Source organism: Aptenodytes forsteri, unplaced genomic scaffold, assembly GCF_000699145.1.
Source record: "Aptenodytes forsteri isolate BGI_AS27 unplaced genomic scaffold, ASM69914v1 Scaffold216, whole genome shotgun sequence".
Lineage (NCBI taxonomy): Eukaryota > Metazoa > Chordata > Aves > Sphenisciformes > Spheniscidae > Aptenodytes > Aptenodytes forsteri.
In genome coordinates, this window is record NW_008796114.1 from 312,029 (window position 1) to 327,796 (window position 15,768).

At 42.5% G+C, this 15,768-nt stretch overlaps 1 protein-coding gene across 1 annotated transcript in view; it reads right to left on the reverse strand.

The window, feature by feature from the left end:
* Positions 1-5,241: 5,241 nt before the first annotated feature.
* POLQ (DNA polymerase theta) overlaps positions 5,242-15,768 on the reverse strand; it is a 55,711-nt gene continuing 45,184 nt past the window's right edge. Inside the window, exons 25-31 of the mRNA XM_019474104.1 lie at positions 15,208-15,326; positions 14,270-14,454; positions 13,802-13,913; positions 12,098-12,222; positions 11,150-11,303; positions 9,236-9,351; positions 5,242-5,355 (exon numbers count right to left, since the gene is read on the reverse strand). Coding sequence (XP_019329649.1) covers positions 5,242-5,355; positions 9,236-9,351; positions 11,150-11,303; positions 12,098-12,222; positions 13,802-13,913; positions 14,270-14,454; positions 15,208-15,326 — 925 coding nt within the window. The remainder of the gene's footprint in view (positions 5,356-9,235; positions 9,352-11,149; positions 11,304-12,097; positions 12,223-13,801; positions 13,914-14,269; positions 14,455-15,207; positions 15,327-15,768) is intronic.

Here is a 15,768-nt window from a genome sequence, read left to right on the forward strand (position 1 = left end):
ATCTTATGCCTAGAGCTGTAGATAGACAGAATATGCAGAGAAAATACATCAAATTAGATTATTTATATGTTTTCAGAGTTGGCAAGTCTTCAATGAAGTACAAGCTATTTTATTTAAAAAAAAATAAAATAAAATCCACTCCTAGAGTTTTAACTTAAGCTTCAAATCTTGAATTAAAAGACAAGATAAAGGAAAATTTGAGAATCAGATTTTGTTTTGTATAATTACCTGGTTTCTAAATTATTTTTTTTACAGTTCTACAGTTCAACTATTTACAGTAATTAGACATTCCCTATATTACCAGAATATAGCTTCTTACACAAACATTTAACAGAAACATTCTATTTACTACACATATTGTATAAAATTATCACATACAGAAATTCTCTAAAAGAGTTTACATATTCCTTTTACAGAAGCCCTTTCACACCACAATGTGTGCATTGTGATGAAGACATGCATACAAAACCATTTTTTTCAGTGTACAATTTAAGAAGTGAAGAAAACATTGCAGCTTACATAAGAGCTGTGTTCAGCCTCAGGACTCCTCCATTTATAAACTGCGTGTATTGTAACAGAGGCAAAAAGCCAGATTTCATTTAATTACGCCCCTTAAATACACCCCACCCCACCCCCATCATTTTCAATAACCTAAAGGTGAATTCAAGCACAGCATGTTTCAGTCTCGAATGGGTTTTTGCCTTGGTATGGTCTTCGTAAGAACACACTCTCTCTCATTAAGGAACTACGTGTGGCCATTTGTAGTCAACTCGTCATCTTAGCTGTATAAGCAATAGTCACGTAAATGAGTGTTTCCATTCATGTGTTTTGTTTTGTGATTAAATCAACAAATCAAACGTTGTACTTTTTTAAATAGCAACCAATATTCAGAAATGTGGACAGAATATGTGTGGGGTTCGTTAATGAGTCATTACCTGTATCTCAGAATGAAGGCTAATCTGGGGTGAACCACACACTCCTGCGCTAACCACGTCCTGTCTCCACAGGTATCCTAAATCAGCGTCACAAAAGGAAAACTAAGGCATCTTTAACTGAGGCTGTTTCGAGTCCCCAGTAACAACCCCCCCAAAAAAAAAAGAGGGAAAGAAAATAAAGAATTGATATTAGTTGGTGTAGATCTCTTTTTTTTTTTTTTTTCCCCCAACCTCTGCTCCTAGATTCTTTATAGTATTTCAAAGGTGCATGGTTTATATAAAGCCTTTGGATAGAGTTCACACTACTCACTCAGGACTACGGAAAATGCAGCCACAGTTGTTGCTGGGGTGGGGATGGCCACCTCCCTTCCTCCAGTGGCTCCCGCAGGGACAAAGCCTGGGCCCCAGCTAACGTTCCTGTGCTTTACCGCAGGGAGCTCACATGGCGCTCATAATCGTAATACCAGTCCCCAGGAATATTAGCCTTGTTACCTGGACTTCTCAGCCGACTGAGAGCACCCTTCATGTCACTTCCACTTCAGGTTAAAAGCAGCCACCTACAAGCTGAAAGCTCAGAAGGGCAGAAGCGAACTCATTTAAGGGCACTTGCCAACAACATGATTGAGTTGCTCTGCCAGGAGAGGCTCAAAAACATCAGCCAAAGGTACTGAGCTTCCAGCTCCCTCTTTTCAGCTACAGATTTATAGGAAAAAACCAGCAGGAAAACCTCTACTCTCTTCTTGAAGAAATGCAAATGGCGTTGGAGAAAGGCAAAAGGATGAAACCAGATCAGATTAGGTGTGTGTCATCATTTGTCACCTGCTTCTCTCCCACCACTGCCCAGCTACAAGAAAGCGCACAGAGCGCTTTTACTAGGCAGGGAGAGAAGGAAGCAGAAAGACCAAGGCAAAACAAGTTTGTGGTCTGCATGTGAGGAAAAGGACCAAGTAGCTGTACCAAATATCAATGGCAGGAGTTCCTGCTACCGAGTCCGGGGAAGTTCTGCCCCATACCAGTAGTAGGCTGCATCAAAATTTGAGTCATTTTGACAAGAAAGCGGATATGAACCAAACGGAACAAGGCTGCTCAGCAGCCAAAGGGGACGGGCTCTCCCTGCGAGGAGCTGGGTCACACAGGTTTCACGTGACGTGACGACAAGGCGTTCCTGGTGACCACAGCTATTTGTCAGGACTGGGTCCCAACCCGATTTCTTCCGGCAGACAGACACCCACCTGCTGGTGCAGCAGCCAGGCAAGGGCAGTGCGGGGCACAAGGCAGGACTAGGCTGCAGCAGCAGTTCCGTGTACACCGAGTGACAAGCTTGCTGTAACAAACATAACTCCTACCCCTTCTGCAGCGTTCATCCGTTGTCTTCTTGGGCTGCCGAACAACGCGCGTTGCTGCACCTGCCGTGCAGCGCCAACTAACAGAAGGCAGGAATGGACTGCAAAGAGAGACACACAAACAAGCTGAGGAACAAAGAGCGAACACAATCAGATGCATCCCCATCCTGTCTACAGGATGACAGAGAGTAACCTGCACTCTGGTTATTGGGTCCTGAACTAGAAAAAAAAAAGCCCAGTTTCCAACTACACACAGGCCTCAGCCCATCAGAGGTGGGGGGAGAGGGGCCCACAGGCAAAAATAAGTAAGCAATGCGAGCAGCCAACCTCCTCCTACCAACTTCAGAAAACAGCAGGTACCCTCCTCTGCACAGTTCTAAGCAGTGCCTCTGCTTACCTGACCTAAGTCCTCGTCTGCTTCCCCTGCTTAGTCTCACTAACAGTTAAAGTCTAAGCAGAATTAAGGAATGTAAATAGCAGCAATCAGGCAACAGCTCAGAGCCAGTTCTAGTATCGTAACTCAAATGCCACAGCCGCTTCGCTCACAGAGCAGTGGCCACCTTTTATCTTCTCATTTGCTCCAAATTACTGCTTAATTAGAATGAACTCACGGAGTTTGTTTAGCAAAATAAGTTTAGTTCTGTGTCAATCACCTTATTGATTAGCACCACCCATCTAGAGAGCTAGTTGGGAAATATGCGTGAGATCCATTCTTCTGAAATTCTAAAGACAGTATGCGGGAGGAAAATATCATAATGTGCCAAAGAACAAGCAACTCAAATTACAGCAGCTCCGGTGAGGCCTGAAATACAGCACAGGTGTGTCACTGCATGACACCCAGGGACAGGAAATCATTAGGCCATGTGAACTGATAATGAGTCCAACCCAGCATCTCTACAGGCAGAGCACACAAATGGTCAGACGCCAGGGTGCCGAGGCTCAGATCTCTTAATAACAACAGCTTTAATAAGAAAAGAAACAACTGTCTATCAACCGAATGCTGTGGATAAAGAGCTCAGCCATCAGCTGACAGATGTGGTAGAAAACCACAGCGCAGAGCGGGCAGGAAGGAAACAGAAAGTCTCAATGTAAAGTGAAATCCAAAACAGGCAAGAAGGCCGAGTCGGTGCCGAGAAGGGCAGTCAAGGCATCATTGCCTGAGGCTTTGGCTCAATACCACGCGCCCCTTTTGCTGCACAACGGGCAGGCGGTGGATCAGAGTCCAGGATGTGGCCTTTTGTACGCAGGCCCCATTAACATCTTTTGAAACTCACCGTGTTCTTGAAACCTCGGTGCCAGGTACTTCTGATGTCAGGATAACAGCCACGCCAAAAGCGCCGCGTTTGAAGTTAACAAGCTCAAGCACACTATCAGGCTGTTGAAAGCCAAGTATGCATCCTCTTAGATCAGGCTATAAAGGCAACTTCAAAAGTACACTTCTTAAAAAGGATCCGGCAGAAGTTCAGAAATGAAAGAATAATTAGGGCCTTGAAAATTTCTCACAGGAGGCAAGAATGGAAAGATGGAGATGTTTACATTAGGGAGGGACTGCAGAAGAAAAGACATGATAAAATAATTAGAGGCATAAAGAAGATGATGGGAGGCATCTGTCCTCCCTTTCTGGTAACATATAAGGGCCACACGATGTAAATAACAGAATTCAAGGTCAGGCATTGTATGAAGTTAACAGAAACAGCTGAACTTGTATAACCATTACGACTATCTGGAAGGGAGACAAAACCACGGGGTGTGAAGTTTAGCCAGACCAGAAGGTATTAGTGAGGAGAGTAACACCAAACAGTGGCAGATTAATTCCCCGCGAGCTCCTTCCTTGCCCCCTCTTTTGAAGCACCTGATCCCGGCAGCTGACCCGAGTCAGCCACAGGACCAGCTCAGCCTGACAAGCCCAAACTCCCAGAAAAACTTTCTGCCTGACCATAGGGATGGAGTCAAAGATGCTGCGGCAAAGCACGGGGGAAATCTGAGCAGTTTTTAGCGAGGCTGCCAACAGGCAGGGTATGAGGCTTCCCTAGGAGACGGGTCTCTGAGTGGAGAACTGGAGGTCACCCACCACCGTTCAGCGACACCTCTCTAACGCACCAGACCTCGAACACCAGCAAGGCTGTCACTTCAGCTGGCCCGACTGAGGGGTTTTTTTCCTTCACAAAAATATGAATTGCCATTAAGTTTTTTAATCGATAAATTGAGTTTCATTCTTCAAAAAGGAATGTTTTTCCTGGTGATTTTGTGCTAACTGTAAGAGAGTCCAAACACTATCCCTTCTCAAGGCCAGTTCGCAAGGCAGCAGTAGGATGAATTATGACAGTCAGTCACCAAAATGCTTTCCTAAAAGTCGGAGGCCAGCCAAGCAGCGGTTCCCACTCACTGTGAACGCTGCACAGCTGCTCAGTGAGAAATCCAGCCAGCTGTAAAGCCATTTCAGCACCTGAATATCAGCAGCAGAATTCAGTACGAAGTGATCCTAGCAGAGGACTGTAAACCTCAACATTAAGTGCAAACACAATGACTTGGTTTTTTGTCCTGTACACAGTTACACACAAGAACTGCCGAATTATCTTTGTGCCTTGTTTTAATAAAATAATCCAGCTCATTTCATATGTAATAAATTCATTAGGCTTTGGGGTTTTTCTTTAAATTACAAGATCAAGCATGTTTTAACAGAATTCATTTAAATACTGTGCTGTTGGCAATTAATAATTTCACAAATCTGGAAACACGCTTCACTGCACTGTCGGACCTTTGAAGGGTTTGGCTTGGTGAATTCCTACCAGCTTCCACCACACATTTCAGAAGGCAGTTTGCAACGACGTCTGTAAAAACACACAATACAGGAGGATCGCACTGCGCGCAGGTCTGTTGCTGCCTGCAAGTACGCTGGCCCTTGCCCTGCCCAGTCCACGGTGCCTTCCACCTCACCACATGCAAGAAAGCTGCATTTCATGTCAGAGCTCCAGCTCCTGCAGGTCTCCCCAGCTAGGTCCAATTTTCACTTTAACATTCAGTTTTACCGAGAGTTTGATGGCGTTTTCCATCTCATGCTTGACAATCTGAGCGACCTACAAGAAAACGCAAAACATCAGATGTACGCATAACTTCAGTGCTCTGTTCTTCTGTTAACACCTGGAGTCCTCTCCTGCATTTACTTGCACTGACTTAACCACCGATGGGAATGCAACCAAACATTTTAATCTTGATTAGGGTTTATGAATGGAGAAACTGTATAAAGCCAGTAACATTTTACGCAGCACAGAGTTGCGACTCGTTCCACACTGTTTAAGACTACTTAGAAAAGAAGTAAGATTAAGTTTCCATTAAACACCTGAGAGTCCTGCAGAGTCTCCTCTTTCACCCAGCTGCATAATTCTAAGTGTTTTGTGGAGTCTGTTCTGAAAACTTCAATGTACTGAAAGCAAGACACAACCCAAATACACCAGAGGCAAAGAACTATGTTCTTCCTCGTTGTGTCGGCACGAGAAGCACTCTGTGAACCACAAACTACAAACCTCTGGGAAAGCAGATCACATTCAATGCAGGTGCTAGAAATGCCTCAACAAAATAGTGAGGGTAACTCCAACATTTGCTGCCCTCCAAAGGAATTTCTAAGAAAACACTCATTTAAGTACACAGTTAGGGGACCAGAAGATATTTTTGCCTGTGACTTTTTGGATTGTAAGAGACTGGAATTTTTTTTCCTGACTGTAAATACCCGCCCTGGATAAAAGGACTCTCTTTCCTACCCCAAGACCCATGCGGAGTCCAGCCTGTCCTGATTGCTTATTTGAATGAATCTTTCAATCCACACCCATCCCACGAACCTTTCCACAGCAGAATGAAAAGAGGCTTTGAAATTATTGTGATCCCTCATCTCGGCTAGAGGCCACTGGGTCAGCATAGGAACTACTCAAGCCTTCTGACCCTTCCATGCGTTTTCATAATTCCCTCCCAGGAAGGGAATTTCCACAGTAGAAATTCCTCCACAGTTTTCACTGGGGAATGGAGGAAGGGATTTGAGGAGATCAGAGCACAAGAGTTTACAACAGCATTAAGAACCAGGGGGAGATTTGTCTTCCAAAACCCTACGCCCTTACATACCACATTTCAAAATGATCTTGATAACCTCGAAAAATGCTTTGAAATAGGATGTAATTCAGCACAGACAAGTACAGAGTAGAAAGAAGCAGGATAGAGAACTAGGATAGCAATAATCTACTGTTCAAAAATGGGATGAAAAATAACTGCCTGGGCAGGAAAAAAAATGGGGTTATCAGAGATTAAAAACTGAACAGGGCTTAAGCAAGGCACACTGTTCTGAGAAAGAAAGCAAATGCAATTCTGGAACATAGAAAACGTTGCTTGTGTGACACACAGATCAATTCTCCATTCTATTCAAACCACTGCAGCCTTGATCAAGTTTGGGGCCCAGTATTTCAAAAGAAACATGAACCATACAGAGGGAGATTCTCTGAGAACGCTCACAGGTCCAGCACACACCACCAGCGAGGAACATCAGATTAGGGCTGCTGCACCTAGAACAAGGGACAGCAGCTGCAGGGGAGACACGAAAACCTGTGTGAGGTTCCTGGGGAAGCTGATGGGATGAGACAGGACATGCGCCAACGCCCTGACATGGGGGGCTTTGGGCTCTGAATTTCCTGTACGTTAAGCAAACAGCACCATTTCCAGGGTTCTCAATGGTCAGCTAAAACACGCTTGGAGGAATACTGGCCATCTTAAAAACATAAATGCAGTGATGCTGGGAACAAGCAAGCAGTTTAAAAGCATCTAGCCTTCGATTCCTAATCTAGTCCATACTTTTTATGTTCCTACCTGACTCCTCGTTGCCAGGGTCAGCTCAACAGACAGAACGCCTCCTACCATCGTGGCAATATTATCACAGTCTTGCTACTGTGATAAGCTCTGAAAGCTCCCTACCTTCACTTCGACATTCTACACAGACTAGGAAAGCCCTGATACCCCAGGCATTTCACACCTTTAGCACAAAAAAACCCCAGGTATTACCCCTATATGGTCTTTTAAAAGATGGAAGCTAGCTCACTGATAGACTGCAAAGGAAAACAGAATGATCACTAGCGGTGTTTCTCTTACAACCATTTGTAAGGATACTCTGACTGGAACACAAATTCCTAGATATATGGAAAGATATTTTTAGTTTTCTTTTGTGCACTTTAGCAGCTGAAAATAAGCTAGAGCCAGCATCAAGCATGTGACCAAACTAACTTGTCTGAATAAAAATTGCTGTTGCAGCCGAGAAATACATGATTTACAGTATTATCAAGCTTTAGTGCCAGCAAAATGGAAAAAACCTCACCAATACAGAAACCAAGCAATGCTCATTTCTTTTTTACTAAAAGGTATATTGTAGTTCAAAAGGACTAATTAATGCAGTCCCTACTTTGAGTAGGGGCTTAAGAGGGAGAGACTTCAAGAGATCCTTTCCAACCTAGATCTTTCCACTATAGGATAATTCTAATGCTGCATCTGAAAGGACAGCAGGCAATATTATCACAAAAAAAGATCTTTTCTGGCCCTAAAAACAATTAATCAGAGGGGTAAGAAGTACCCTGTTGTCTCAGCTACACAGAAATCCCTGAAAAACAAGCAAATCTGGCACATACAAGGGAAGTCTGAGTCTAGGAAACATCTTGTGTACATATGCTGTTTTAAGTGACTGCCCAGAAAATCTATGGACAGAAATGTATCTGAAAGAAGTTAGAAAAGCTGGTAATAATTGCCAGTTGAGGCAAGTTGAGGTTGTTAATGAAAAAATATAATACAGTAAATAATAAGCAAATCCACTCACTTGGCCCTAGTTCTTCTGGGGACACCGTGATAACTTGGAGTCGGTATCTAAAGACATAAAAGCCTACACTCAGGGGATTTCAGTTTTCTACAGAAAGAAAATTAGGAGCCTTCTCCTGCCTAAAACAGCCTGCCTGGATTGAAGCAGCAAATGTCTGAACAGAGCTGGCAAAACGAACAGAAGCTTGAGCTGAGATTCAAGAGAAAAACATTAAACCTTTTGTTCTTAATGAAATTTAAAAAAAAAAAAAGTATGCTCAGGCCAGTCAGTACTGCTGAAAGCTCTCTCAGACTAGGAGTTACTGCTTGCCATCAGGAAATGGGTTTTGTCATTCAAGATGTGCATGCGCAGAACAGAAGTGGGAGAAAGACATCTCCAAGCTATGGAAGCATGCCCTGGCAGCCTTCCTGCCTTTGTGCTCAGGACTTGGGAAAACACTGAGCTGCCAACGTACGGCTAAAACGCTTGCTACTGAAAGCTGTCACAGAGACACCACTATGCCCAGGGCACAGGAGCACCTACACGGTGGAAGAGCACACACAGACACACATATGCAGATGACAGGTACCTTACGTCCACACAACACATTTCTTACATCTACCATGCTGCTAACTAGCACCATAACACTCCTGTCAGAAAGACAGGTAGGTACGGAGTGAGGAAACAAGTACCAAAGTGCAGGATCTGCCTTTCCTTACACAGAGTACAAGCCACAGCTGTAACGATACATGTTCTGAGTTAGGCACCAGAAGACACGAGTGTAAACAGGGAGGCAAAAATACCTCCAAACGAGGAAAAACTTCCCTCTACACCTGTCAACAACATTAAGCTACTTCACTCATCAAGTCTTGCAGAGAAATTGTACGAACCGCTGTTATAAGCAGCAAAGCACACATTGGAAAAATGAACTTCAGCCATGGGGATGGCTTGAGTCTGAAAATAAAGGAATCAAGAATACAGACATCATTTTTCATCCAATTTAACATTACTTTCACAGACCTTTTAGCACACAGCGAGAGAGGATCCAGGGAAGAAAAGCTGAGCCCCTAGAAGGAAGGCTTGCTTGAAACATTGTAATGCAGTAGATAGCTGAAAAAGCAACTGCACGGCTGTACCTGGATGACATCGTCCTCTGCAACTTCATAGAGGAGCTCATCATGGAGTTGGAGGATAAAGAAACCTCCGCTGGTGGGATGTAACTTCCCTCTGTTTCTCTTCCTCGCTAGCCTTCCTACACAGGTGAAGAGCACAGTTCGTTAGATACCATTATGCAAAGGCATGTTTCCCGTCATTAAAAAAACCCTCACACATTCCTAATGCTGAGAAAAAGAACATGAGGAACTTCAAAATTAAAAAGCCCATGCCTACAGATAAAACCACAAAACATTACTATTCTATCAATATTTGTAGAGCTACTGAGGGGAAAATGTTAGTGCTAAGCATTTTTGATATAAACATTTCAGCCTTACATTATAAAGATATGAATCAGAACAGAAACAAGAGACAGTTGCGTCTCCTGAACCATCTGTTTTAAAAGTAAATTTTAAACAAAATCATGTCAAGTTTAATCAGAAGTTGGTTTACAACATTTTCTCTGGCAATGAATTAGGATTCTGCTTTTCTTCCAAAATCATTTTAATGGCTAGTCTAAAAAAGCAGTAAGCCTCCTCCCAAATGCAGTTATCTGAAATTGTAGCTACTACTCCTGATTAAAAAAAGGAAAGAAAAAAAGAGCAGTTTTTGAATAAACAAGTAAGCAGCTGACAAAAGCAGGATCTTGGTAGGCCTTGCCTGACAAAAATAAAACAGAACAAACAGTTCCATGGTAAAAGCCTTTTTTTTAAAAAATAAACAAACACAACCTCACACTCACAGACTCAAAAGTTATTTATTTCTCAGGTTAGCTAACAGGAGGACTCCAGTTCACAACTACAGGAAGGGTTTCACAGCATCATCAGCTCCTCACACGAGCCTCACACTGAAGCAGCAATGTTGAAGAAGCCACATGATACGGGATGCTTCTCTGATGGCATAGGCTTTTATAACTTGCTGAAAGAGAATTCCTTCCAGTCCTTGAAACAGCTAGTATCAGAAGAGGAAAAACTATCACAAATGCATCTACTCGCCTTCCTACAATTACGTTGGCCAAAGGTCAGCAGCTGCTGCTCCCAGAGGGGGTGGGAAGTTCTGCCAAGCACATGCCTTCACTCATAGCAGACCTCTGAATCTTGTCTCTCTAAAATAAGACTCTCCGACATTTTTAAAGGTCCGGCTATTAATTATTTAGTTTTCCTTCTCAGTCCTACAAACCAGACTCTTCATATTATGACAGCTTCCTGTTTCAGGTTGAAGCATAAGAACTATGAAAGAAATATAGCACTCCATCCCTTAAGTTGTCTTTCTAAAAATATATGACTGATGAACAAAACACTGTCTACATTATACTAAAAAATTGTCTTCATAGCACTCCTCTGGGAATGAGTATCCCAGCACAGCTTTGCTATCTGCAGCCAGAAGAAATTTATGCTGCTAAGTGCTTCATATAATACTCTTGTGGAGCCTCTGTACATCAAATTCCAGCCAACAAATTCCAGAATTAATTCTAACCAAAAAAATGTGGTTTTGGAACTAGAAGTTGTTCCACTCTATCTTTTCACTGCCTTTGAAGCCAGAGTATCTGCATCTGCTCAGTTTCTCCTTCCTACTTTTGAACAATTCTGAGGTGGCATCATAGACCATATCACATATGAACTCCCACTGCCAACCTTTGCAAGCAGATCTGCTTTGAGACAATGGGGATTTCTGATCTGATCACAGCATTTGCTTTAGTTTGTGTGTTGAGCAGACATTCTCCGTCCTTCCTTATGACTTTTTTGCCCATTAAACACAGACTTAACCGCTGTCAGGAATGTCTCCCACCCCTAGCCCAAAGGCCCTAACTTTTTTTTTGCAGGCAACTTTTTTTTTTTTTTTTTAAATCAGTAGCACTGAAAGTTTTACTCTAGTGTGCAAGGAAGAGGTGAGCATACCAGTCTTATCTCTCTGGAAGGAGCTCTCCAGATGTCCGTGGGACTTGATCACAGAGGAGAAAGCTTCCAGGCGTCTCTGAATGTTCACAGTGGCTGTTTTGACAATGTCTGCAGCAGATCCCTGAACAGTTGTATTCACAGCCTGTCGCTCTGCCTAAACAGATAGTTGTTCTCAAAACCCACCCAAAAAACCAAATCAAATCCAGCATGCAACGTGTACTTCATTAAAAATAACAAATACATGGCCAAATACAGGCATAGTAAAACCTCCAGAAAAAGAATTTGTTACATCTGCCTGAAAGAAAGACATTGTAGACTAGCTTCGGACACAAAATTTCTCCAGGTGACTGAGAAAAGCAGGATTTCCACAAATTTAAAATTAGTTAATATCAGGTAGACTCTATGACAGATGTGTCCAAAATGACCTTGAAAAAAAAAATAATGCCAGTGCAAAGGCGTATATTAAGTAAATATTTATCTAACAAGTTTGAGCAATTTTCCTTTGAGGGGAAATAAGAAAAGGAACAAATACCCAAAAATACAGGACTTAAATGCCCTTTCTTGTTCAAGTGCTGACAGCATATAACATACAAAGACTGCTGAGTGGCAGCAACTCAGCCTGAAGAGTTGGAGCACATCACTGTGTGGAGGCTTTTAAAAATCGTGTCCACTTATTTCAATAAATTACTCACTCCAGTTCCAACATGGGAGTTCTGAAGTGAGGTTAGCACAGCGAAGACAGCTGCACACCCAGTCACGGAAGACTTACATCAAGCAGACCGTGGCAAAAGCTCTGTTATTCAGAGAACAACCGAGCGAACAATGAACTAAGTGAGAAGTGGAAGGTCATGACCAAGATGGCTCATAGACCCTGTAAAACTGCAGATACGGATATGCAAAGAAATCTAATACTTAAAAAAAAAAAAAAAGAAACTGCACTCAACATACATGAGCTTTACAGTAGGGGTTTGGATCTTTGATAGCTGGCAGGTATCTCCGTCTTCCCAGGATGGTCTGCACAAACCCATCTTTCCTGCAGCTCCTCACTGTCTCCCTCAAGAATTTCTGAATCCCTGTGAAAGGAAAGAGAAGCTGATGTTCCATGTTGACTTCTCACTGGGGTCACTGAAAGCAGTCTGGGACACCCAAGCAGCACAAAGGTAATTCTTTAAATTTCCTAGACCCTGTCAGTGTACAAGGGCACGTGATCATTCATGCAGCCTATTCGCAGCTCTGCTGGGAAACCTATTAAGTCTTTTGAAGTGGAAGAGAGTGCATAGTGTCAGGATATCTGGCTGTGCACAAGGAGGTAGGAAGTCCATTCTGCACAGCGCCCAGGCACAGAGGATCATACATGTATTACTGATAATGGAGAGGTCAGGACCTGGACCAGCACTGGAAAAACTAGTCGTAGGGAGGAAGTAAATTGAAAGCAGAAGTCAGAGCGCTTGATGCCTCAGGCTGCCTGACTTCAGACTGTGTCACTTCAGATTCTAGGATGAAAGAAACTCACCCACCTGCACTTTGCAAGGGAAGGAGTGAATCCACTGAGGGCGTTAAACAGAAACTTAGGTCAAAGAAAGGTGACACAGGGAAGAGTCCCTTTCACTGCAAGTTCAGGTAACAACTGCACTAAAGTGGAAAAAGTTAACTTCAGACAGTTTCTTTCCAAGGTTTACAAAATATAAAACATAAAAGGAGCTATTCAGGATCAAGACTGACAGCATTAGTCAATTCATTAGGTATGTAATTTAGCATGTCAGCCTGGCAATACATGTAAGTGAAAATTCATAAGAAGTGAAGTTACAGGTACATTGCGGAGTTTGTATGTATGCAGGTGTACCAAGAGGGAGGAAGCAGGAAGTAGCTTCTAATGACCATGAAGGAGACACTATCCAGAAATTACTGGAGACAAAACAGACTCTTAATGGGACACCATTTCTCAGCATCTGTCTCCTAAAGAAACAAACTCTGACTCTTCAGAACATAATTTTCCAGCTCATTTCCAAGCTTTATGATTAGAGCTAGCTGTCTTTCATCCCATTTGCCCTCCATTCATTTTCTGATTGCAGCTCTACTCTTTCTATAGCTTTCCTAAAAATTAACATGCTTCTTAGAAATGCAACAATGTCTTTTTACAAAATATGGGAGAGCTGCTCTGAGCAGCTGGATAAAAAAGTAAGGGTTATATGCAAAACAACTTGAAACTCAATGAAAGCAGAAGACAAGAACAAAAGAGAGAAATGTTTATATTTAAAAATTGTAAGAAGCGTGGGGTCTAAAGTTGTACTGCATATCCTTTAAAGCTATGTGTTTTAATAAGGAAAACAGTGTTTCTTATTCAGAAAGTTAAGAGCTTTAAAATGAATCCCCAGGGCTTACTAATTAATTAAAAAAACAACAAAATAATTAATGTAATAAGCAAACAACAAGGTCCTAAAGATGAATAAAACCAGACTGTAGAGTAAAACATTATGGAGTATCAAACTGCTGTGTTCAGGCACTGGACTTTTTCAAAATTAAAAGCTTTTTCAAAAGAGATAGGAGTAGTAGAGGGCTGAGACAAATTTAGGATTTGAAGAGACATGGAGAGAAGGGATTAAAAACAACAACCACCACCACCACCCAGCTCCCAAACAGCCATATCCGAACCTGTGTATCTTGATTTGAAGGATTCAATGTAATTGGCAGCTTCATTTTCAGCAATCCCCATCTGCTCGCCTAAAGATTTTGCTCCTATTCCATAGATGATTCCATAGCACATCTACCAGAGGACAGTGTGAAGAACCGCAACCATATGGTGAGCCATGCAGAGAAAGCAGAGCCAAAACAAAATGTGATTCACTGGAAGACAGGTGTATGGGAACAAGGGCAAGCATTCAAGAAAAGAGACTACCCCTGAGTCCGAGACATTCATGCTGCTTTTCTCCACCCTTATCCCCCAAAACCCAGACAGCTCCAGTTGAAAGGTATTGAGAGTGGGAGGACATACAAACCAACTGCTGAATAATCACAGCCGAACCCAAACAGAAAACCATACTATTGTGACTCCCTGATGTTTTGAACACTGAACCTTCCTGCCCAGAAAGCTGCTGCTGAATTTTTTTTCTTAAAAGTTACCTGTTTAGCTTGTTGCCTGGTCCTATCTCCAACAGCTTCAGGATCAATCATCTTCCATTCTGCAGCAATGCTCTTAAAGACATCAGCACCCCCGTTCAAGGCTTGAATGAGTCGACAGTCGCAAGACAAATGAGCAAGGATCCTCAGTTCAAGCTGAGAGTAATCAGCAGCCAAGATTAAACCACCTGAAGTCAACAAGGTAGCAGAAATCATTATTTCATAAATTACTCCAACAACATTCCAACCAATATTCTAGCAAGAAGGACTGAAGCTGTCCTTGCACCTTCTGCTCTGAAAGTTTTCCACAGCCATTTCTATGCAACTTCAGTCTCTGTTTTCTTGCAAATATCTTTAGGGGTTGCTTCTGCCACTGCTGCAAGTTTTGCCAATAAATAGTAGAAATTAAATTGGACAAATTCTTGCCTGTTTCCCCAATGCCCAGGCCTGCTTGCTTTCCATCCAGCCCCTACATCTAGAATCCAGCGAAAACACACAGACAAGTATCTGTCCAGGTGTCTGTGTAAAAGTCTAGCACCTGATAGGAATGATCAGCACAGAGATCAGACCAGCACACTTGTACTGGCCAGGGCAGGCAACGTGAGAACTGACATTTAGATAGGAATAACACTAGAGAGAGTGTAATTTGTGTATTAAGAGCTGCCTAAATATAGCTCTTTAAAATATATGTATTCTTAAAGAGGAAATGAAGGTGTGAACACTTGAATTATAACATTTGAATACTTCCCCCAGTTGAAATGCTCTCCTTTACAGTCTTGTGAATAATTTTGAGGGCATGGTAACTACTGCATCAGTTTTCCGAGCAGGCTGCTCAGTCAGATATATACTGTCATCAGTTCTTAACTCTTCATTAGATCTAGGATTTTTTGTTAACTATATTCTTAACAATTAGCTGGCACAGAGCAGGATCTGGGCATTACCTGGGAAGGGAACAAAGGCATGCCTCATGCTAACAGAAAACGGTATTCCTCTTTCTTCGGATCCGTCTTCAGCCTGAGCTTTTAGGCCATTAGGCAAAATACTGGAACGCTTTCTACAACTGTGGAGGCAAAGAATGACTGTTCTTCACTAACTTCTAAAACACTTAAAGATGCATAATCATTTTTGCCACAAAGAATCAGTGAAAACAAGTGAGACAGTAGCCTCTATTCCACTCTTCTAGACAATCCATACCTAAATTTGACCATGGGGGAATTGGACAGAGGCCATGTGTACACCTGAAGGGATCTACTGATTCTGAACAGATTTAGGGATAAATCTTCCTAATACATTCAGGGTTTGGTCCAGAAATCAGATAATTCCTCTCCAAAACAGGCAAGATGAAAGGCCCCAAATCTGTGATGGGTGCATTCCAGAAAGACAGCAAAGGAGTCCTACAGGAATCCTAAAAATTCAACATCCCACCTTGAATGCCAAGTCTTCTCTCAACATCATTCTCATATGCAGAATGCCTACATCAGCCCATACCTAGTAGAGACAGA